The sequence below is a fragment of the Hylaeus anthracinus genome, unplaced genomic scaffold (assembly GCF_026225885.1).
Source record: "Hylaeus anthracinus isolate JK02 unplaced genomic scaffold, UHH_iyHylAnth1.0_haploid 11982, whole genome shotgun sequence".
Lineage (NCBI taxonomy): Eukaryota > Metazoa > Arthropoda > Insecta > Hymenoptera > Colletidae > Hylaeus > Hylaeus anthracinus.
Window position 1 is genome coordinate 10,615,355 of NW_026534330.1, and position 25,333 is coordinate 10,640,687.

Here is a 25,333-nt window from a genome sequence, read left to right on the forward strand (position 1 = left end):
ATATATAATTAACCGGCCTGGTTGTAGATCGTATCTGAAAACCTCCTTATCGACCAGCAGGCCGCCGATACCGGGGCTACCCATATTATGCGAAGACCCTTTACGTGGCTTCGTACCTCGTTCGACGAGCTGCTGCACCGCTCCCGGCGTTTATTTTTCTTGTTTCACCTCCTTCTCCTCTTCCCTCTCGTTCTTCCTTTCGTGGCTTTTCTTTGCTGGTTCGTTTCGTGTCTCACATTTTTTGTTTCTTGTTAGATGGATCACGGCGCAAGTTCCTGTTTCGAAAATCGAGGAAAATCCTTGGCTGATTGAGAAATTTCCTTTTGTTGAGCGAATTAATTTCTTTGTAATCTATGGTGGCGTTTAAAGACACTTTAGATCTATGTTTCTTAAAGTAAAAAAACGACCAAATAAATGTAGTAAGTTTAAACACATTTTATTGTTAGTATACTGAACTTGGCAACACGTCGAATGATGTTATTGAAAGTGTCAGAGATTTAAAAATTGATACTTTAGGAATACGTTCACTGATATGCACAAGTTACTGTCTTTTTTTTGTGCTTGAAATAGGACACTATTGTAAACATTTCTGTGTATCAGTAAATTTATTCAACGCTACAATCTTTCGAATTCATTAAACATGTTCACAAGAACTTATGGTGTCAGTCTAGTCTAGTAGCAAATGTTTCAATTACATCTAATATTCAAACAGAAATTTTTACATAATTGTCCTCAATCCTATAACATATATGTCAGTTCTCTCTTTTTTTTTAATTCTGAAGATGCTCTCGAATCAGAAGAGAAGCAAATCTTTACAGCAAGCTTTTCGAGTTGCAACTTTCCGTTCCTGCAAAATGTAAATCCTTTCTTGTAGTTTATTTGTGTCGTTATTGTTTTGACAATTAGTGGGTATTTAACGGCCAATCGAAGGTATCCATTACGGCAGAGTCGAAACAAGCCGTCCAACTTCCACAAACGACTGGCTCGCACCTGTCGATGGAGCATAGTTTCGTCTCCCGAACGAAGTGTCGACTGTGCCGTCTTTTTAATTAGCTTCTTTAATCCACGGAATTTCGCCGACAACTTACAAGATGTTGCGTGTCCTCGTATACCTCACATCCGGATTAGTTGTCGTTCGATCATCGATAAGATTTTGATCGAGAACCGGGTGCTCTAAATGAAACGGAATCCACGTATGTCTCGGCAATAAATTTCGCTTCGGCAACTGTTTCACTTTGACGGATAAGTAGACTTCTTTAAAATTCAATTTGCGTGATATATATGAATAAAGAAAATATCGTATGTTTCGGTGGGATCTACAAGATAAATAGTTTACATGCAATTCATATAATTATATAAAAATAATTGTAAATTCTACATAAATTCAACTGGAATTAATAATCGAATAGGAATTATGTAATTTCTCCTAATCAATTTTTAATTCCAAGTATTCATATATCTATTTAATTATTAATTTTACTTTTACTCGTTTTATTCTTAAATAAATGAAATAATTACAATACCATTAGTTATTATTTGTTCATAATCACTTCAATTTATAGATTCATGTAATTATTTATTTCTCTTAATAATTACCTTTGAATAAACTATACCTAATTATTGAGCTATAAAGCTTCAATATATCATTCTAGTAATAAAAGTCTCAACGTCATCGCCGTTTTCAATTGGGAAACTACTACAAGGATACTGATTCTCTAAATATCGTTCTACGCAACATCCGCTCCTCCCACGAGAACGGAGATTCAGTTAGTTTCACAATCTCCTGAACCATCGAATTACATGGATTCTTGATGCACTCTGGTCGCGGTAGGCTGGACCAGGTCTCTTATTACTCTCGATATTTAATTCAGGATCGTCCAGCAAAAGGCGTGGTAGCTCGAGTAGAGAAAAGGGCGAGGGGAAAGCCTGGAAGGGTTGCTCGAAGGGTTGGAGGGGTTCGGAGAGGGGCTCTGTAACCGGGCGTCAGGAGGATTGATGGCGTCTAGATGCAAATGCAGTCAGTCTGGCACGCAAGCAACGTATCCACCTACCGACGCCTTATGCCAGTTAACGCCTTACAACTTAATAATCTTGTTCGGTCGATCGTCTCCCTCACTCTCACTCTGCTTACACCACTCCTCTGCTTTTCTCGCCTTCTTTATCAACCCTTTCAATACACTTCCCTATTTCTGATCCTTACTCTCTGAATTTCTATTATTAGGGTGCCCTAGTGAACAAACGTTTTAGTCACATTGCTTTCTATGGGTTACTTGCAATCTTTCTATAAAAAAAAATATGACACATCTATAACGATTGAGGAGTATGTCTTCTAGTATGTTGTCTAGTGGATGAGAAGTAACTGTTGATCTCCTTACAAGAACATACTCAGTTATAGATTTTCCATTATTATTACTGTTGCATGGTATCGGGTTGTACAGAAAATTAGTGCCGGTTTTTTAGAAAAGTTCAAGGGCACATGTGAATTTTGATATATAGTTATTGAGTTACTTAGGTAGCATTTTGTTAATTTTGTACGCTTTGAAAATAATACAACAAAGACAATCTAACCCGTAGAAGATGTGGAGTGGAAAATCAATTCCATATTCGAAAAAGTATCACTATGGCAAGAAGCCAAATGACTTTTTCCGGAGCAACGTTTACGAGGAACATCTTAATAATTACAAGCCACTCCGTGCAACTCGTCGGGTTCCGTGCGTTCGCCTAGCGGCGGACAATTAATTTCCCACAACAGCCATCATACAAGCAGGTATATACAAACGGGTCGCAATATCTCGGATCTCCCGAAACATTAATATAAACTTAATTACCGTGGTGTTTAACGAACTGAAGGATCCTCGTCCATTAGATCATTTCTTCACCTCTCCATCGGGCTCGATCACCGGAACAGTTCTAGTTTTCGCGAGGGCCACCGAGGGGGTAACTCGGGAAAAGAGGATTAATAAAGTAATTTAATCGACGCGAGAGAGCGATAAAGTGCAGCATGCGCGGCAGAAACAAGAACGAATTAACGATAATCATAATAAATATAATTTTAGAATGTTCTTTTTCTTACGCTACTATATCTTTGAATTTACAGAATGGAGGTACGAATTAATTAATACACATCTAACTTTCTATTTCAATAATTCTCATAAAAAATTGCAACGAAAACGTTGTTGTCAACAATTCTTAAATATCCTTCAGGTCGTATTTCACAAGCAACACTAATTAAAGCTTTCCTCAAAAGAACTTACATTTTTCAAAATTGTTCCAAAAATTGGTCAATCTTATTAACGACCTACTTAGGATCGAAGAATGGTAGAAATACCGGGAAACGTGCAACACAGCTGTCATTGATTACTTACTATCGTTGAAACGTCGAGGAATGACACAGTGAAACGTGCCCAAACCTATAATTTATCATTATAAATCAGACGTTCTCGTAGTTCGCAGCTTCGAGCGAATTGGCACCGGACACGAAAAAGAAGTTCGTGCACGGTCACCGTGGAAATTCGTGCATCCCTTTCTGGGTGGAAAGTGGCGGTCTCGGGGGTGCCAGAACGTCGTTCCTAACGCTAATGACGTCGTTGACTCTCACTTAACAAGAGACTACCCTCTAAATGGAGGGTTGCGTCCTGCAGCCGACCGGACCCGGCGGTACTTGCCAACCTGGTGATTACGAAACTCGAATTCACTTCTAAATTACATCCGTCGTAAATGCTGTTAAAGCACGTGCAACCGTCCACCTTGCGGAACGTCGACGGAAGCTGAATGCGAAGTTTTCGTCGAATCGATTTATCCGATGCCCTTTAGCTTCCGTGGACGCCATTTCACGCTGTTCGCTTCGCGAACTGCAAAGGTATGTTTTTAAACAGTGCGTGGCGATTTATTCGAGAATAGTTCGTGATACTAAAATTACTAATTTATTTTTGTTGATTTAGTAAAATTAATCCATCGAGCGACATACAGTCTTCTGATACAAAAAGGTTCCTCATCGATTAACTATGAATGTTATCCGTTTTTGGATACGTTACTGCTGTGTACAGAATATATACAGAACATTATTATATGAATTGAAATTATAATATGAATAAAAAATTTGTAAGTGTTGTTTTGAAATAAAGTGAACTAGAATAAAATGGCAGGCTGATCATCAGCAGTACTCGACTTGTGTTTGAGAACACGAATTCCATCGGAGAATGCGTGATGTTCCTACCAGTTTCGCGAAGATTTATTGCGGACGAGCCCGCATGACGCGTTTCGCCAAACGAACGACCCGAGCGTCGTCGATTTAAAAGGAAATCGCTCGTTCGTTACGTCTTCGCGGTCTGCGACTGGTCTGTAACACCTGGTATCACTAACACTCGCCAAAAGTTTACAGGAAATTACATGTATGCCCCAATTTATCCATTATTTAAGGCTAATTTTTATTTCTTCTTATCAAACATGCAATTTCTATAAAATACTTTTGCCTTTTTTGTCGACTAAATAATTATACAGTGTTTTATTTTTTTATGCAGGATATTTATCCTTAAACAAATTAAAAGAGCTTTTCGATAACAAACTAATAAAATACATATATTATGCATATTTCATTAAACAATTTAAAAACAACAGAAACAAATAATTACAGTTTCACTATGTTTTTTGCAACACAAGCAAACACCCTCATCTCTGTTACAATAAACAAATTGACAATTACTCGATGTCCATAACAATTTTAAGTACGTCAATGTCTCGCATGCAAGCTTGACAACGTAAACAACCGCACATATAGCCGAGTTCACGTTAAATGTGCGAAGGCAGGTAGAAATAAATAATTCCGTCAATTTTGGAACGTTCTGTAATTGACGGACGCATATGAAAAGATAATAAAGACGGGAATGAAACTCGAAGGCACAACCCTTTGAACGATTGGCTGAAATTAATTGCACGGTCATGGGTTCGTGGACAGAGGCAATTTCCGTTTTATATCTGCAAAATTAATGTTCCGCCGATGGTTTCAAATGACAGCCCTTAAAACATTAACGCGTTTATACAGGTTCCTGTTATTACTGTTAATGTGTCTGTCCAAACGTGAGATAATAATTAGTATAATTTTCTCACGACCCTCACTTTCGAACGTGTTTTGACCAATGAATAATGCACATTCCCATCTCCTTTGAATTTTCTGGGAAGATCGTTAAATGCTCGAGTATTTTAATGTGACGTTTGCAAATTTCGAGTGAAATCTTGAAATCTGACAAGTTTTAGTAAGAGTCAATCAGCAGAATTTTAATGAATGAATAGATGACGAATAAAAAGACTGCCATTTATTCATATAGGGATTCATTTGGAAAATCTATTTGATTGAATAGTTCGATATTACAACGCGAATCGTATAATTATGTTGTACAGTCCAGATAGTAACTTTAATTGAACAAATACGAATGAAAAGGTGTTTGACGTATTTAATAATTGCGCCGATATGTTAATAATACTATTAATCAAATAAATTTAATGTTTCGACGATTATCAGAGTGTCGAAAGTAGGCTTCTTTATTTCACCTACCATTAGAAAATTATTTTAGAAGATTTCGAACCTAGTGAATCTAATTAGAAAAGGTATCGAACGGGTTATAATCTAAGATACTGAAATTTCTACTCGTTTTCTTGTTCATTTGAGCGAATTGAACTATGTCGATGATACTTCGTCGCGGGCTCCTAAAGGCGCGTAACCACGCGAACTCTCGATGCGTTAAAATCGCCGGCTGCGCAGTCAAAGAAACTCGACACGACACATAAATACTTAAAAGTGTTTCGCGATAGGGGCGTGCTCGGACTATAATTTCGATTTAATTGCACTTCATTTACGGACGTCAATACACATGTAAGACGTCGGTCACTATTAAATGCATTCTGATTGCACGGTGTCCAATATTTCGCATGAAACTTTCATGGCACTTTAATGAACCCTTAAAGAAACGGCATGTAAAAACAAAATTTGCAGTTTTTCGAATGATAAGAAGTATCTTAACCCTTTCGAACCTGACGTCCACAATTACTAACACACAAATTGCCGATACATTACCGATACTATCGTTTAAGGCAAATGTTTAAGTGCACATGAAGAAAGTTTTCCTCAAAAACTACACTATTAGGGTTTCTTTTTGTTCATTTCACGAGAAAAAAAAATTATTCAGGTCTGAAAGGGTTAAGTAAGTAGGAACCAGAGCTTTCATTGACTGTTTCATAAACTAGAATATCGAAATAGATACTGAACAACTCCCCAGAGCATATTATACATGTTTTCAAGTGTTACGCATTTCGGAAGAGCAAACGGTAGACACATGTGTAATCTACACATGTCTCGGTATAATTACATACAAAGGCATGCTATAACTCAAAGTCAAACGTCAAACCTTAATCTTCCATCGGTTCTCGTTGCAAGTGTATTCCCTTCATTCTATTCAATTCCCGAAACTGTTGTAATTAAAGCTGCTCATGAAATCGTTTCTTTAAAAAATACCAAATTTCCGAGTTCCCGAAGGTAGAACCGGGCCTTATCGAGGAAAGATAATCCTTCAACCTGCCACCGTGTCCAGCTGGATCGGCGATATATAATGAAGTATAGATTATCAATAATGAGAGGACCGATCGATATCCATCGCGGTCTCGATTGGTCAACTCCCAGCGAGAAAAAAAGAGAGAACAGGGGATGGGAGTAACTGCCGGATAAATAGCGTCTAATTACGCTTATTAATGCGCGGCCGGATGATTTCTTTCCTCCCTCCTCGGCCACGTCAACGACGACACGACTGATTCCCAAACATTATTGTTGATTGGTAAATTTTAATTGGACAAAATGTCTCCGATGAGGATATTTAAAGGGCCTCGACACAGCCGAGCAAATCAGACGACTCCGTGCAATTAATGGCAGTTGGAGTGGATTCACGTTTGGGACCAAAGTAATCTGTATTCGAGATGGTTTGTTAGCAAAATGTTCTCGCGAATGTTAGGTCACCGATTTAATCGATCCGCCATCCTGGGACCGTCAGGATCTTCCTTCGGGTACACATTTAACTTACTTGTCATCGGATTTGACGATTATTGATTTTAATACATGCGAAGCAAGTTAAGTTATTAAAAATTAGATCGATAGATCTTTCAAGATGCGTCTCTATTTTATATTCGACTTATTTTACAAAAAAAGAATACATCCTTTCAGTAAGTACAATAAAGACGGAGAAAGAATTAAGTCAAAAGTAAAGCTTGTCTTCAACAGCATTCTCACTCCAAAATTATCGAATTCACGTCACAGTAAATATTCATACATATTACGAAAAACAAAGAAAATATAATATTTATGTAGGTTCTCCAGCTCGGACACGCTGTATGCGCGAAGTAAAAAAAATTATGTTGCTTCATTCCTCCGTACGCCTCTGTTCCTCTGCTATTAGCAGTGCAAACGTTATATCCATCTCCGACAATTTCGAATCGCGCGCCAATAATGGCGTAATTGCGCGTTCGTGATACGATCGGTCGGGAACACGTAATCTCGCGTATAGACGAAGACCCGCGGAACTACGGATAAAGATAAGGAACGCGTGAAGAATATCCAGGCAGAAGAATTTTAAGGAAACGTAATGCGTATGTTTGTCACAGGAAACTTGGTAAGCGGCGGCTCGTTCGTAATGACGACTTTGCCCGCGCACATGACGGATTATGAATACAAATTACCCACGGCGCCAACATAATTTTAATACGGGGGTAATTTATCACGATAGGACGCCGCTGTTCGCTCGAATTCATCTTTTCCATCGGTACGCCCGCGAAACATCGTCGGAGGTGGTGTTTAAACTAATTGTCCCTGGACGTGAGAAGTAATTTTCCACCGCGGCTTGTCGAGAGTATGAAACGTCTTCGTTCGGGGCGTGCAAAAGCGGAATGAGAGCCGCCTAGCCCCAGAACGGGAACCGGCTAATTCAATATGAACGCATCTACGAATACAAATCACCGTGTAACGGCGGTGTCCTCTTCAGACTCTGATACGGAGAATCGCAAAATGGCGCAAAAACCACGACACTCGATCAAAGACGCTCAACCGATGTATACACTTCCTTAATAAACCCTCGACGGTTACAATTACCTCGATTGGTCGGCAAAACGACGATCTTCTGAGTTTCATCGTAATTTATAGCCTCTTGGAAACACACCTTCCTTCAGAGTACTGACAAAACAGAATTACGCCGAAAGAATTTGAAACGTTCCCAAATTATTGCCCGCGATAGAGTGTAATTAGGGACTGCCGTATAATTGGTCGAGCGAAGGTGCCAAGGAAAAATGATGATTTATTAGGCATTGTTAGATTTATATCATAATTTTAATATATTGGTGTGGAATTTGTATAATTGCGAATCTTCTTCATATAGTTACAGGTTATCTCGAAAATATTTAGTAATATATAAAGCATTCATTAATTAAATTTCGAAAAGATCAGCCACCAGTTGATAATGGAACTCTTTTAGAATTCATCGAAATCCTACTTTACCGTACACAACCGTGTCTCCTAATGGTAAATAAAAATTATATGGTAATTGCGTAGATATTTTTAATTCAAACAATATTTTTCGCGTTACTTCAGCCCTCTCTCCTCGATAATTCTACTTATCAGTAAACCACCACAGTAAAGTATTATATTTAAATATTATTTTGAACCCTTAATGTAACGGATATTTTATTTTAATAGTTACACACGTATAACAATAAACTGTTTACCATTTAGTATTTGAAGTAATATGTTACACATTTTTTATTCGAAACGTCTAAATATTTATTCTGAAATCTCCAAGCAAGGAAGACTATTTAAACTCGATGTTATAGACAGTAGAGGAATTCCTCGCATTCAAAGTTATCTCAGAGACTCTCCATGCAATAAATTCCAACTAAGAGGCTGCATCTGTTGGCATACATTTATTGATGAATCCATCGGTTTTTTGTCTTTTTTTATCCGCCAGTTATGAAAGCACCATCTTTAACAGCACCTTCATAGGCAACATTTTTCTCTTACTATACATCTTCCTCGACGAAGAGACTATTTTCCTTCGTCACTTAAATATAGGAATATTTTAACGTAACCGCAGTAACATTATATTCGATGGTAGCACACTTCAGCCATGGAATTAGTCGAATCATTACCATCATGTCAGGTTCATTATACGGTGACTGCATTATCGGGGCACGATTGACTTCCTCCATGAAACGGAAAATGTATATTAAGCGTGGAAAATAGATTGAGTAGTTGGCCGTCGATCAAGCCGGACGTGAAAATTGTTTAACTTGTCCCCCTTATAAATTATTTAACGCGCTACCTGTATCATCCATCAGATTTGATAGTCATTTCCTGTGATAATAACGTGCACGGAGAAAAAATCCTTACGTCGGGGTGCGCGATTGCGATGGTTCAGGGTGAATATTTTCCGAGAGACTGCGTAGATTCTCGATAGACACTTAATCACGCGAGTTCCGTAAAAGTTTAATCACGAATTAAAAAAAATCTAAACTTAGCGAACTCCATAAATGGGTAATTAAGTAGATGTATTTATCCGTGCTCGTCGTCGAGGTATTTGTGATTTTAGTTTCGTTGGATCTGATGTATTTGATGAACCATTTAAAGCAAAATGTTTAGAAAATATTATTGAAGACTATCTATTATTAGATTAACGCCTAATAAAATTATATTTGGTGTTCCTAATAATTTTTATTTTATTTTATGTAGAATTTTATGTAGAACTACTTTCTCTACATCTTTTAGTGTTTTAATCGAATTGTTTTTAAGTTATTAACTACCCATATTGAATTTATTCTTTCAAAACTATTAAATAATAATATACAATGTATCTTCTGGAACTCTTTTCTTTTAAAAATACTTCAAACTTATCTGTCATGTAAACAATTCATTTAGTTTGGTACCAGAAGGAACTGCATGTGACAATGAATAATCTCACATGTAATTCAAAATATATATTAAAAGTTGCATAAAGTATTTCGTCTATCATCGGCCAAGAAATCGTTAGAACTTTACTACGAAATCATAGAAATGGAATACGATCGCAGGAGAAAATTAAATCTGCGTCCAGAAGTCAACAATCTGTTTCCCCTGACAATCCCGACCCATGGGAAATGTTTCATATCGCGCTGCTTCATGCCACGATTCAGATAACGGTTGCCTCTATTGCAGAGTCAATCATAATTGCCGATCTTTTTTCAATTCCGCCGGTCCGTATTAGCATACGTATCTGCGCGTATTCCGCGAACGAGTCTGCCAAAACAATCGTGGTTTCGCAGATTCTTGCATCAGATAGGAAGGAGGGTAGACCGACGGCCCTCGTAAAATCACTGAAATTCCATGTTTATTCAATATGCCGGGAATCAGTTTCCTAGCCTATATGAGGCGATTGGGGTGAATGATACCGTGGAACGAACAATTTTTGCGACGATAAGCATTCGATCGTCGCGTGTTTCTATTTTCACGGAAGAAAAGATCCCGCGCCAGCTAATCGACTGTTCTGTATAATTTAATGGCGACGTTAACCCACTATGGGCTCGTGTAACTTTCAGGTCACATTATACATCGAGATTTTGCAAATAATTGTATTTTTTACACCAGAAGAGGTATACGTCGTACTTATATAATGTCTCGATAAGCAATAACAATATTCTCAAAGTAATTACAAGTTGTTTGGAGAAAATAATAATTCGATTCATATAACGTTAAACTGAATTCATTAACTATTTTCTTAAATTTATCGAAATAAAATTGTTTGCAACGAACCAGAAAAGATATTCGACTGCATTATTGTGTATATCATACTATTTCTGTATATTTCATGAATTCCAATTTATAGAACTTCAAAAGTTAGTAATTTAAAATGTTTCATTACATTTTCCACTAATTTTACAATTTTACGACATTCTTCTATTAATTTCTATTAAATATAACATTTTTACATAAGCAACGAAGTCTCGATACCTCGTTAAAATTTCTGTCAAGATGGAGAATCGCGATAAATGCTCCAAAAATTTGCTTCTGACGCCAAGAAATTGAAATGTATCTATAATGAAAACAAATTCGAAGAAATAATTGAAAGTTTCGCAGAAGCGATGAAGTTTTTGAAGTGGTATGTCTTTTTTATTACAGGCTGCGACGTGGAATCGGACGACGGTAGAAACAAGAGGCGAAGGAGCAGGACCAACTTTAATAGCTGGCAATTGGAGGAACTGGAACGGGCATTTCTCGCGAGTCATTATCCCGACGTCTTTATGCGAGACGCATTGGCTGTGAGACTCGAGCTAAAAGAGAGCCGCGTCGCTGTGAGTACATTTCTTTCACGTTTTTATAAACCTCTAATCCCAAACATATGAGGATAATCCTTCCATGACATCGAACGAAAGAAGGAATGTCGTCGCGAATGAAAAAAATAAAATCGTCAATTGAAACATTGAACATTCTTATTGGTTTACAATTTATATTTTTTTCAGCGACAACATAAAATTGCAAAACGCAAGTGTTACTTAATAAATTTAAGATTGTTAAATGTTCTAATTCACAGAGTGTAAGTGATGTAATATATATTTATCTCATCCTAAGCAACAATAACAGCCTAAAAATGAATACAGCTAATAGCAATATGCATCATAAGCTAACAAATATAAAAATAAAATAAAATTCACAAGAAGAAAACATACAGTTCATAAATCGTAAACAAATAAACATTCAGCCATATTATGTATCTAAGCTTTCTTGCACAACATTTTACGTAACAATTAATTCTCTTTCTATAAAGTTTCTTTTATATAATTTCTTAGGATGGAATACATTAATTCGAGTTTTTAGTTCATTAAAAAACAGGAAGAAACGATCAATACGTAACTTCGCGTTACGTTAGTCGCGCAGTCATTTTCAATCAACGCGTCTCGACACACCCCGTAATTATCGGCCTTCGTTCCACAACCTCACCCCGATTAGAGATGCAAGTGGAAAAAAACGCGCTTTTATTGCGACCTGATTTCACGTTCCGTGTAGTTTTATCTGACATCCCAGATCGGTCGTTCCGATAGGCGGGAATATATAGTGACTTCGTCGTCATTTTTCGAGGGTTGATGCCCGACAGACGTCGGGGGTAGTTCGGACTGAGAGGTCTCGGTCTTCGAGCTACTCTCTCGGGGGTAGTTAGTACATCTGCCCTGTTCCGAATGCGGTTACCTAAGCAGAGGCCGAACTGTCTCGTTCGAAGTGTGTTCGAGGGTAGTAAATTGAGGAAGATCTATCCCAGTGTTGCTGCCTTCGACTCGTGGACTGTGCTCACTAGAATAATGAAGAGAATTTTATGTGAACATCATCCCTTCTCCAGTGGTTTCTCTCCTGCAGAGGACAGATTGGAGCGAATTTTAGAAATAATCGAGTTTCTTGTGCACGACTGATTCAATTATTTAGAATTTGAACTCTAACACGTTGAAATTCTAAGATAAATTAAAATTAACGCGTGAGAATTGGAAGACCATGGAGTACGAGCAGTATGAGCATTATTGTTATTCATAGTATCCGTTGAAAATCTGTTTCGAGTCTTCTTCACTAATTTAAAATATAAATAGTGATAATAAGAAAAAAGGCTTTCTGTTAAAAACAAATTCACTGAGCGTGAGAAATAAAATAAACTTACAAGAGTAAATATTAACTTTACATATCAAGTTTGAAATTAGGATTTGCAATCAAACTTCTCTTATACTTTAATTCGTGAATTTCTTATTTTAAAATAACGGGTGAAAACAGCTGTCGTTGAAATTTTAATTACAATAGTCTTTAATGTACCATGAAAACATGGATGACAGAACAAATTGACCGTCTTCCCTAAAATCTTAGATCGTGTTTAAGGTTACCTTTCGAATCATCGACCGAGGCGTATGCGAAAGTCACCCATTCCGTGCGCAGATGTAATTTGTCAAGCGCAGGAAATCGATTTCGCGGGAAAACATTTGAATGTTATCACGGCACGGCTTTTTTCTTTAACACGGGGTGCAGTCGTCTCATATTTCACGAAATAAAATAAAAGTAAGTGATATTATTCTTAATTTATTGTTCCGGAAGCTGGACGAGCGAGTAAATTCGCAAAATCACGCAATTGGTTTTTCGCGGAAGACTCACAATTGCGTGTAACTCCAAATGAACACATTTCAACATTGTTTTCATGTCTAGCTCCCATTTCTCAAATAATCAGGGATGCTTCTTTCTTAATTGACAGGTCATACATTTAAAATACCTACATTTTCATTGCAACGTTGGTCGTTCAAATCTTGTGTACTTTACCGCTAATATGGTACCGAAACGAATCAACATAGAAAATGATCCCATTTATTGCGATAACGAGGTTACTGCATGCATCTAACAAGAAATCTGTAATTTATCGCTGGCTACTGAAATTCATTAACTTTAAACTCCAGATGCCAGTTAGATTATTGTTTAACAAATTATTAAATCTGCTATGTTGGAAATGATTATGTAAATATTCTTTGACTTTTTCTTTCTGTGAAACCAATAAATCTTTTTAATTGCGACTTTTACGTGGCGGTAGATTATATCTCGGTTGACGGTGTGAACAAATTTTGCCTTTAAGAAGGAAATTCAATTACCAAAGCAGTTTGACAATTATAGCTTAAAATTATTTTGTTTATACAGTTCATTGATACATAGCTAACTTTGGTCTCATAGGAATGTAAATGATTTTTTTATGGTACGACATGAAGACGACCGTGATGATCTTCTAGAAGTACGAAATGGATATATTTAAATACCACAACGAAAAATAAAGAGAAATGAGGAAATGTTGCATAAAAGATTCCATGAAATACCAAGTAGATCTACAAATTACTGGGACTTTGAACGACATTTGTAATTTCTAGTTACAATTAAGTAACTGGCTATCGACACGTAACATAATAGCAGCCAACATTTCTTATCAACTACACATAAGATTGTAATTTTGTTTTTCATTAAATGTTCTCAATAGATCAAATTTTATAGTTCAATCTTTTGCAATTTTAACGTGTTTGGTAAATCTGGTGAATTAGAGACAAATTAAACACTACAAACACGTGAAAAGATTTACGACATCCTTTCCGGTGTTTCGAAACCCTACACCAGACATGGGAATATGACAGGATGGTGTCCAATAGGTCCAACGACCAGTGGACCCTCAATTTCACGGCAGATCGAACACGAGGCCACCCTCATATTTTCTTCTCACGATAAGATATTTATATTTATGTCCTTAGACACGCTTCAGGTGGCATATGCTAGGGCACACTACTTATTCTGTAGAGATATAATCTCAAAATGAGCATCTTCTTGTACAAATACGATTTAAGGTAGAATTTATTTAATCGCAACGAAGGTATTCAGTTATTTTGGTATTTAAATCGTAAGTAATGCCCGTCATGAAAGAAATAATTAAGGAGAAACGCTGTGGAACCTCGAAATTAAGAAATGTATACGCAGCAAAGTAAAGCGCAGAGATACGTTACTTGATGAATTATTCAAAACCTCTGTGTAAACATTTTTTTAATAACAAGTTGCTTCGCCAACGCAGATATTCAGTGACGGTCTAGATAACGAGACATTGTTTAAGATATATGCATAATGCTATCCAAAACAAGAAAGTTTAAAAATGATTTAATAAAGTAAAAGGAAACTGCGAATAAATTACAAAGTATAAAATAAAATATACTTAAGACGTTCGTGGCGCATAAACAATTCACGAGTCAGAAAGAAACTCGATTAACTTAATAATTTTCCGGAAACTGTATTGCAATAACTTTCATTGACTTTCATTTTCTTGCATATTCATTGTTTCGCCTGGATAAACTCGTTAGAAACAAATACTTATTTTATACCACACTAACTACATGTTTAAATTATCTTCGTTCAAAATTTCAACAAAATGTTTTGTAACACTTAAAACACCAAAGAAATGGTTATTCAAGTGAAAGAATCTTATAACATAAAATAATAATAGCTTTCTGATTGGTCACGAAATACTTTTCAATTTTCAAACTTCTTTTTGGTGGCTAATATGGCATTCTTTCGAAAAGAAGAACAATTTGAAAGACAAATTTGTTTGAATTGGTTATAATTCATCTTACAAATAACAAAGATTTATAACACAGTTTGAAATGAACCTAAACGAGGAATCTAAACGGCACGAGGAACGTGGATAGAGACGCGACGCGCTTAACCAGGCGTTGAAATCACCGGCGCGAAAGCGAGAAAATAGGCGTCTTGGACACGCATTTTACGCATTTCTAAATAGGCGACCGTACAGAGACGCGACAAAATTGTATTGAAATAATATAGGTAAAAAATAAATAGATAACGAATGGAACCAGTACATGTATAGCCAATAATTCAAGTCTGTCATTTCCAATGTAATTCACTACATTTATTGAACTGAAAACTTCAATTTTTGTGTGTTCATTGTAAAATATGTAATTACAATGACTAATATGTAACAAATGAGACAAAATATTTAGCGATTAATTTACGCCATCTAAGAGTTAAATATTTCTTTGTGCCTTGTAAAATACTCAAATCTGTCATTCAAATACTAATAAATAACGAATGAAACCGATATACCGCGATCAGTTCGCGATATTTATTTTGCTGATGACTCAAATTTCTGTTCGTTAATTACGAAACATTCAAATCTCTAATTTAAATCCTAATTTTGACTCGACGAGTAGGAGATAAGCAGTTGCTTTATCTTGTCGTTCGAAATTGTTATCTAGATAAGAATTTTGCCCATCCGTAGGTCCGTGCGAGCAAATGGAATCTATCCCCTTTGTGCGGCCGAAAAGCGAGTGACCTTGGTGACAGGACCGATCCGAAGATAACCCGAGCTGGTGGTGACACGATGTCACACAGCCGGTGCGTCTTCTCGAAGGGACGGGAATAGGAACAGCCCTCAGATTAGATAGTTGATCCCCATGTCAGATAACCCCTCCGACGCACGGGTGCTAGCGGCGGCTTTTAAAAAATATTGTCACGACGAGATAAACCGATGACACTGCTCGGTGCTGCCAACTGGAAGCCAAAAGGAGCCCGAGACGTATGTCGTTTTACACGTATGTGTCGGTGTATAGAGAAACTATTGCAACTGCAAATTCAATTCAGTTAGCAAGAATTCATTCCGTACATATAATATTTATTACCTATAAAATGTTCCAACCTTACTTTATATTCTGTTATGGAATAAATTAAACAACCAATTAATGCTTAAAGTATGATACAGTAACAGAAACCAAAGGTAATTCACGTGGAAGAAATTTCTATTTCTTGCTTGACGATCAACCTGCGGAGTTCATTTAGACATACCATATTTAAATATGAAAAACATATGCAAAGCTTATGAAAACTAAATACGTATATACTAAGCATACATACATATGACACAGTAATATTATAATATTAATTTACGAAGTGTTTATATACATGCGTTATGCATACATTTTTCGTACTTGCGCACGCTAAATGCGCCCTGCGTGTCCAGCGCGCACCATTTTCTCTTCCACAATGGTCCTGTTGGTATTCAAATGAACCGCCATATTCAGCACTCGTTAAGTGTCGATCGTTGCACGCGTCGATCGTCGATCTTAGGATGCCATTAACATATTTACTTAAAACTGCTGAACAACCTGTCTCCGTGTACACGTCGTAATCCTCGACATGAGAGCGAGGTCGAGAATGACACGCGAGTAAAACACAAATGTATCCGAGAGGCTGGAATACTTTTTAAAAATCAATCGCATCGTAAACAACGGACAGGTGTCATTTCTTTTCCTTTGGGTCGTTCACAATGTCACTTTCAGAACTGGTCCACATTGAAGGAGTCGTCGAGTATTCACCAGGAGAGGAGGTAAACGTTTCAGTTGTCCGATGCATCGCGTCTTTTGCATATTTATATCCGAGACTATTTAAGTAGTTTCATCGGAAACCAGTCTGAGATATTTCATAATTTGTATTTTAAATCCAATCATGTAACACTTACTGAAGGATAAAATATTTTAGTACATTTTAGAGATCAGTCGAACATAAAATACTTATAGCTAAAATAAATTCGATAATTTACTGTAGTGTACACAACTCGTGACGAATACTTTATTTATGGCTAGAATTTATTGTCAAGCACTTGATGGATTTTTTAAAATAGATATAGATGTTTGATATTCCAAATAAGTCACGTTGTTGAAAATAAATAAGGAACTATCGAACAGACGGTATCTCATGACCATTGAAAATTAGAGAACGAACTTGTGGAGCCTATAATTTCCAGTTTATGACTATGTTGTCGACATGAATCATTTCGAAAAGGTCTGATTTTACTGCTTGCATCTGATATACATGACAGAGAAAACGAACAGTTGTCCCATACTTTCTCAAATTTCAAATAATCCTCTGGTTTATAGCATTTTTTGTTGGTACAGGCATTTTATAGACACTATCCTTGGGAAACAGCGTGCTCGCAGGCTTACGAGCAGAAAAAAGTTGTTACACGTTCGGTGAGGAATCGTGATAATGGTTGGAATAGCTTGTTCGTTATCAGTCGGCGATTATTTTTAACGAATAGTGATAGTAATAACGAAGTAACGTTCCCCGCTCATCAGCTTAATCTACCGCAGCTGTTGGCCGATTTAACGACTTCTCTTTTTCGTCAGAACTAAAAATTAATGTATGTAACTACAAGGATCTACAGTTATCATCAGACTCTGAATTTTATTTTTTTGTGTGGTATACGAATGTCGAGACACTAGTGAAGTTTAGATGACTACATACGTTTAAACAAAATGCAATATTATTGCATTGACATATGTACATGTGTACATTTTTAGTATACATTTTTAAATATATATTTTTAATATACATTTTAAATATGCAATTCTAATGTGAATTTTTGTATATATTTTTAATGTATAATTTATCAATAAATATAGTCGCTGGAAAGTGTATAAAGTCGGTTATATTTTGATCAGCTGTAAGAATATTACAAGAACGATCTAATTTTGTTGTTTTCTAAACTACTGCTGCTTCGATTTCAAAATTATAGTAATTACAAACATCGCAAACAAAGGCTTCGTTTGCTCATACGATTTGTCATATCTAAATTTATCATTCGCTGAGAGGAAAAATATTTATAGTTTATGAACATTTAATCTCGAGCAGAATCGTCAACAGCGTCAACAATTAACAATGTTTATTATTTATGACAGTGACATTCAATGGTCGATAAACTTCCAACTCTGGCATATTGTAATTGTACAATATTTTATCGAATGATAGTCGTCAGAATTCTTTGAATTAGTATGATAACATCGCTTCGAAACTTCAATGGCTTCAAGTGAACATCATTGAAGTTTTATATTTTAAATAAAAACTAACTGAGTTGAAACTTTACTTACCATAATTAACTTACATCTAAGGAGATATAATTCTTCAATTATATGTATTCTTTTAAACCCTTCATAAATATTTAGTTTATTCTGTTTGTACACTGTAACAATTTCATCCCCAAAATGACAGATCTCGAATGTTTTTTGCGAAAATTAAATGTTTCATACAATGCATAATCATAACAATTTTTAATTTTCAACCAAAATTCCAGATACGAGAAATACCAAAATTTCTTAACTATTTCTACCTTGCAAGTCTCTATCTAAAGTGTTAATTCAAGAATATAGAGAACTCCTTTATACCGTCAACCTGCAGCATTTTTTAAACCAATCTCACCGTTATTGTCAATCTTTTAAACTAAACTATTCCTACAAAGAATACGTATATTGAACATTACCCAAGGCGCAACGGAACACGCTGCATACGTTCCATTTTCTTAAAGAAACGAGATACATGATAAAGTAATTTGCAAGCACTAATAAGCTCCGTACCGAGTTCCATCAAGTCCGGGAAGTTCCACTGATAAATGACCAGCTGTACGCACGACAATCTGATCTTTCCCCGATTCGATCTCGTTTCAGTAAACAAGAAAAGAATAGGAAGAAATCGCTGGGGTATGCGAGGCGACGTAGGTATAACAAGGGTTGGAGTGGGTCTATTGATCTCTAGCTCGCGTGTGAACAGCGCCGCATATCGGCTTCCAGCCACAACTAATGTCTTCATCCCTATCAACCACCTTTTCAACCCCTTTCAGCTCGTTCCTTCTTTCTTTTGCTGCTGGTCGCGCGGTGAAATTCACGCCAACACTAAATCGTGCTTCACGCCACGAGCGTTCACGCGAGCGCAGGGTAAAGTGTTGAAACTCTCCATGAATCAAGACACTCCAGGGGGTCGTTGGTCCTTCCGTGTAGGCTAGGCTGCTTGGTGTAATTTCGATATTTAACTGTTCGCGACCGCGCTACCCTTGGAAGTGGTTTTAATTGTTCGACACAAAGGAACTTTGGTGATAGTCGCCTTTTCAAGGAAGTACGTTTGTGTTTAGATTTAGAGCGATGGAAATAATGTTATAATGGTAACTATAATAGTGTTGGCAATTTGCTGAGTGTTGGGGTTACAAAATCTCTAGAGGATTAAAAAGATTTGCTCGTAGAAGAATTTTACGCTCTTCAGGTCGCTTTCTTGCCAGACGGTGAAAATTTCAAGAACTACTTAATCATTAAAGGGTATTTTTGGAGACTTTCAAATGATTTTTGTTATCGTTCTGATGTTTCAAAGACTTTTTGTCATGGCAATCACTATTTTGTTACGTATTATTTTTGTGCTCATATTAGGTGGACTGGAAAGTAATGTCGATTCTTTTGCATTAAATTGAAACAAATTTTTAATAAATTTCTATTTTTAATCAATTATGTAGTCGCTCTCGAATAAACAAATATTTAAAATGGCAAAAACGATATTACTTTCCAGTCCACCTAATATATAAATATTAATCTGAAAACGATTCTACTCGATAAAATAAATATTATGTAATATGTCACTATTGTTATGAGAATAAGAAATGGATTTCTTTAGAATTTTCTATGAGGTTTCTGTAGTCTTATCCTAACTGTTTAGGTATTATCTAATCATGTTTTGAACTATTTAGGAAATTGACCAAAGTATTTGGTTTGTTTGATTTCAGGTGTGGTTTCAGAACCGAAGAGCAAAATGGAGGAAGAAGGAGCACACGAAGAAGGGTCCAGGTAGGCCTGCGCATAATGCTCATCCCCAGAGCTGCAGCGGAGAACCAATCCCACCTGAAGAACTGAGGAGAAAGGAGCAGGAAAGGCGGCAAAAGAAACTGCTGAAAGCTCTTGAGCGACAGCAGAGGAAATTAGCTGCAAAGGTAAGAAATGTTCTTTCAGCAAACGTACCGGTAGTAATGTTTACAAGAGAGAGTATTGGTTTTAAATATTAGTCTGTGACTGAGTATCAAGTCACAGCTGAAGTGTAATGATGCGTTAACAACGATTATCGAATCTTATAACAATCTGGAATCTTCAATACTTTGAACTTCGCAAGTGTTACTTAACAAAACGAAGATCTCGATTAATTAGCTCCATAAAATGTTACACTAAGGCGACTAGATATTAATGTCATTTCTGCGAATACTTGTTTATCATTTATCAGCTCATTGTATACCAATTGATATTTATCGATCAGGTATTGAAAATTTAAACTTAAAATAAAAACGTTACTTTCTTTACTTTCTAGCCCCCCTTAATACTATCAAACATTTCAAATATTTATTTAAAATCCATAAATTTCCTCAACTATTATATACATTCTTAAATGACCAGCAGCAATTCAAAGTTCAAAATCAGATGAATGTTCGTTAAAATACAGACTCTAAAATGTCAACAGACTTTTATCATAAATGGTGGTGAAAGAGGCAAATCAAAGAGTTCAGGTTAAACCGCATAACGACAGAAGATGTTCTACTCTTGTACATTAAATATATTAATAAAGGATTGGTTGGACCAATCTACCAGTCAGAGTAGCCACTCGCAAAATCAAACAAATCTTCGTTAAAATCCCCCAGTAGACTCCTTCGACCCCCAATCTTCTTTCACGAACCGTCGCGTCCTCGCAGTCGGAAGAAGTGGTCCAAAGATCGCGCCGTTCTGATTTCAGGGAATCACCGTCGACCTGTCGACACTACGAGCTGAGTGGGAATCGCGAAGCGCAGCAGCGTCCGGCGGGAATCCCTTGAACGGTACCTTGGGAGGTTCCTTTAGCCACTTGAGCAACAACAACGAAAGCAGTAGCGTATCAGGCTCCGGGAACGACGCCAACGAGGAGATCGACGTCGTGGGTGGGCTGGATTCGTGCAGCGAAAGCGGTAGCGAGAGGGTGGACTCTGCTGCTGACGGTTCAATCGACGGAGAGTGCTACCCTAGGCTAACTGCCAACGGCAGCGAGCGAAACGATCCACGGAGAAGCGTGAACCAGGTCGCCGGCAACCTCCAGAACCCTAACTCGAGCCTGAGCCTGGATCACCTGAACCACCAGCAGGGCATCCGTCATTGGGGACTGAGTCTCCTGGAGAGAAGAAGGGAGCTGGTGAACATCAACAACGCGGGTGGCGCGTGTCAGACTACCAACAGCTGCAACCCCGACAGAATACCGGTCAGGCAGCAAATCAGCGAGGACGAGGTTCAGAGCAGTAGCATAGACCTGTCCGTGAAGGGCAGGGAGGAGAGGAAGAGACAGAATCCGTTCTCCATCGACAGTCTACTAGGTAATAACAGAACCAGCACCCCGGACATTCAGAACGAATACAGAACCTCGACGCCCACGCTTTCGAACGGGATAGAGTCCAGTAGTCCCACGTCGCCTATCTCGGTGCCCACTTCGCCCTCCACGACGTAGTAATCCAAGAGGTCGATTACTTTCGCCCGAGTTCGACTCCGATCACCGTGGACGAAGTTCGGGCGTTCGATCGACAACGAAGTGATTGGGCCAGTCACGAACACTATCGAGAACAACGAGACGGGTGAAAAGACCTGGGCTGATTTCAATCGAAACGAATATAAGAAATGACTGAGATTATTTAATTCGAATCGTTATTTTGAATATGGTTATTTCAAAGGAAAAATAATAGCGATTTATTTGAAATATTAGGTCATCCAAGAAGTTTGTTTTGCAGGTTGTTACGCTTTTCCATAATATTTAAAGGTATACTACACATATCAATTCTGATAGCAGAACGATAAGTGACACGAACTTTTGGGATGAAGTAATAACAGCTACTATTAAAAAGGACGAATTATTTGGTTATTTTTTTATTTCACATTTAACGAAAGAAATAATCCTAAAACAATATTATTATTATTCAAAAGGTTCTTGCGTGTTAAAATTTAGGAAAACGTCTCTTATTGTCGAATAACTTTTAACATGGAAAAATCGGTTCTTTTATCGTGCAAAAATGGCGATACATTTATTTCTTTTTAAGCGTAGATTACAAACATGTGCTTGTGATTTCACCTGATACAATTTTAAACAATTTCACAATTATTTCAAATAATTATTAAATAAAATACTATATCACTTGGCATAGTATTTCAAATAATTATAAAATGAAACGATATATTATTTGACGTAGTATCGAAATTACTTATAAACTAAAATAATACGTCATTCGACAAATAATTTCAAATAATGTTATTTCGGAAGCGATCACAGATATGAAAATAATTAAAAAATAAAATAATGTCCTATTTGAAATAATATTTAATAGTATTTCAAATAAGATCATTTCGAAAGTGCCCAGGTCTGCGGATGTCGAGGAGATAATTTAGGGTAGCAGCGTAGTATCGGAGTTGGAGTGTTTCCACGTAGTTTGCTGACACTTGGTAAACCGGGATCTTGTTCTTCGCGAAAACTGAGAGCTGCGAATTCGCGTCGATCGGCGAAAAGTGACGTTCGATGGGTTCGCGATTACGGTTAGCTATTAGGCGTTTAGTTGCTCGCGAGAGAGGTATTCTTCTTCCGACGAATGGCAACGAAGAGGACGAATGTCGCGTGGGTGTTCGATTTTCGAGTTCGAGGTTGCGTTTATCATCGAACACAACTGATTACCTCGTTGGAGAAGACCTCGCGATAGGTCGAGTGGCTCTAGGTAGAGGAGAAAGGCGACGAATTCGCTGACTGAATAAAGGAAGGCTTATATCAGTTTCGACATATCTGCATCGAGTGCGTGAGCGATGATGAGTCTGTCCTTGCGTGTTCGATTCCCTTCTTTACCCCGATAGAAACGAGAATGTGCAATAAACGCGGACGGTTTTTTTCGTTCGCCGTACGCAAACGTATATGTAGCATCCGGCGATCGGATCTGGAACGTTTCGTTAGATAAGGAGAACGGTTGAGCGTGCGAGCGACTGATACATGTGCGAATGAGTGCGAATGAGTGCGAGAACGACAGACTGCGCGTGTATTTAATGTAAATAGCTCGAAGTGTGGACGATACGTTTTATTTAATTCACGTAGCCGATACCCCAGTGTTCGTCGAATCGCGGATATTATTTAAAGCAATAGAAAACTTCGCCTGGCGCACGTGTATATAGATTTAAAGGTCTAGGCAGAGCGGTAAGCTGAGAGTAAAGACGCGGTACAAAATTGAGCCGAGATCTCCTCCTTTCGTGTTCCGTGGACGTGCATTTGCGAGGAACGAGATCTATATAGGCCGATGAGGAAGAGAGAGCGAGGGGATGTTATGAGATGCCATAAAATCTGGGATGCGAGACAGTATCTACCGTATATTCATTTCAAATATATTAATTTATTCTCAAGACTACCTGGTGTCGTGTGATTTGTTTACACCATCCTCGTTTCCTTCTCATCCTTGAAAGTACAGCATGCGTCGAGGGATTAACTCTTCGGAATCAGGTGAGTTAGAAACTGTTCCATCGTTCCATCATTTTATAGATGAAAGGGGTGTCTTGTAATCGAGCTCAAGAAGTTACCTATTATCTTACAGATTAGTATTTAAAGCTTTTTGTTCACACTGTTCAGCTGGAGTTTTATGTTAATATTGAATCGTGTGCCTTGAGGAAAATAAATATTTGATATGAAATATTTTTAATATTTTAATATTTATATTTTATATTTTTCTATTAAATATTTAATATTAAATATTTTTCGTTATTTTTTGAAGTTGAATATAAAGAAAATAACAATCTTAGTTGAATTCTTCAATTCTTTGACTTTCAAGTGCAATTCACAGGTTCAGTTTGTCAAAAGCAAAAAGTTATTAGTTATTTGGAAGTTTCCTTTACACGTAGCACTGTTAGTTTCTTTGATAGAATTCGAGTTTATACGCTCTGTAAACAATTACAGTCTCTCATGTAGGTTTTCTGATTGATTCGATATGACATGAATTCCATAAGAGACTTTTCCACATCGCACATATTAATGGATGTATTTCAACCCATGTCCTCGTTTCGACAACTTGTAATTAACTAATTCCAGTCTTTTTTTGCTGCGTTTCTCGTATTCTAATATTCAGAAGTGAATAAAAAATGATTACATAGAACTGGAAATTCTTGAACATACTAGTTTCGCAATTTTCTGAATAACTATGGGCAAAGTAATAAATAACGTTTATTATGGTAAATATTAGATCAACTTTGTCCAGTTGTTGCTTTTGGAAGATAGGGGAAAAATATATCTTAATTGCATGACGTTATTTTCAATAAATATAATAGTAAATATTATATATTTATTGCTGCTATAGATATGTCAGCATTTATTTACTTAAAATGAAGATATTAAAAATGTCTTTTTATGAAGACATTTGTTCACGCAACACTCGTTGCCAAGGTTGAGATACTTAAAGATAGATGAAGAACCTGTTAATGAATCAAAAGAAATGCTTGGAATATTCGAGAGACCTGAAGAACTGTATGCTCCGTTGTCTGCAGGTTTATAATTGGGTCGACGGTATCCAATTCGAACACTTCCTGTGAAGGTAAGCTATAATTAACCAACTGCACCCTATTGGAATATGAATCCTCCTATAACTCGGTAGCAAATAAAATGGATCACTTGTTAAAAAAATAAAATACACTTTTAGCAATACACTTTTAGCAATTTTCGTTAAATACTGTTTTCTCTACTTTACGCTATAATCTCATTCATAATGAACCAAACAATAATTATTTATTGATTTAGAGCATCATGGCGGATGTAATCAAGGTTACTACGAAACAAATTACACATATACACAAAAAATTACTTTAACCGTAAAAAAATCATGAAAATTGCCTCGAAATTTCCACATATAACAAATAAAAGACCACCCCTTAATACACCCAG

At 36.9% G+C, this 25,333-nt stretch overlaps 1 protein-coding gene across 1 annotated transcript in view; it reads left to right on the forward strand.

The window, feature by feature from the left end:
• The window catches only part of LOC128885853 (homeobox protein unc-4 homolog), a 51,157-nt gene extending 27,350 nt beyond the window's left edge, over positions 1-23,807 (forward strand). Inside the window, exons 2-4 of the mRNA XM_054140168.1 lie at positions 11,180-11,352; positions 20,160-20,363; positions 21,152-23,807. Of these exons, the coding sequence (XP_053996143.1) occupies positions 11,180-11,352; positions 20,160-20,363; positions 21,152-21,889 (1,115 nt within the window). The 3' untranslated portion in view covers positions 21,890-23,807. The remainder of the gene's footprint in view (positions 1-11,179; positions 11,353-20,159; positions 20,364-21,151) is intronic.
• Positions 23,808-25,333: the final 1,526 nt, after the last annotated feature.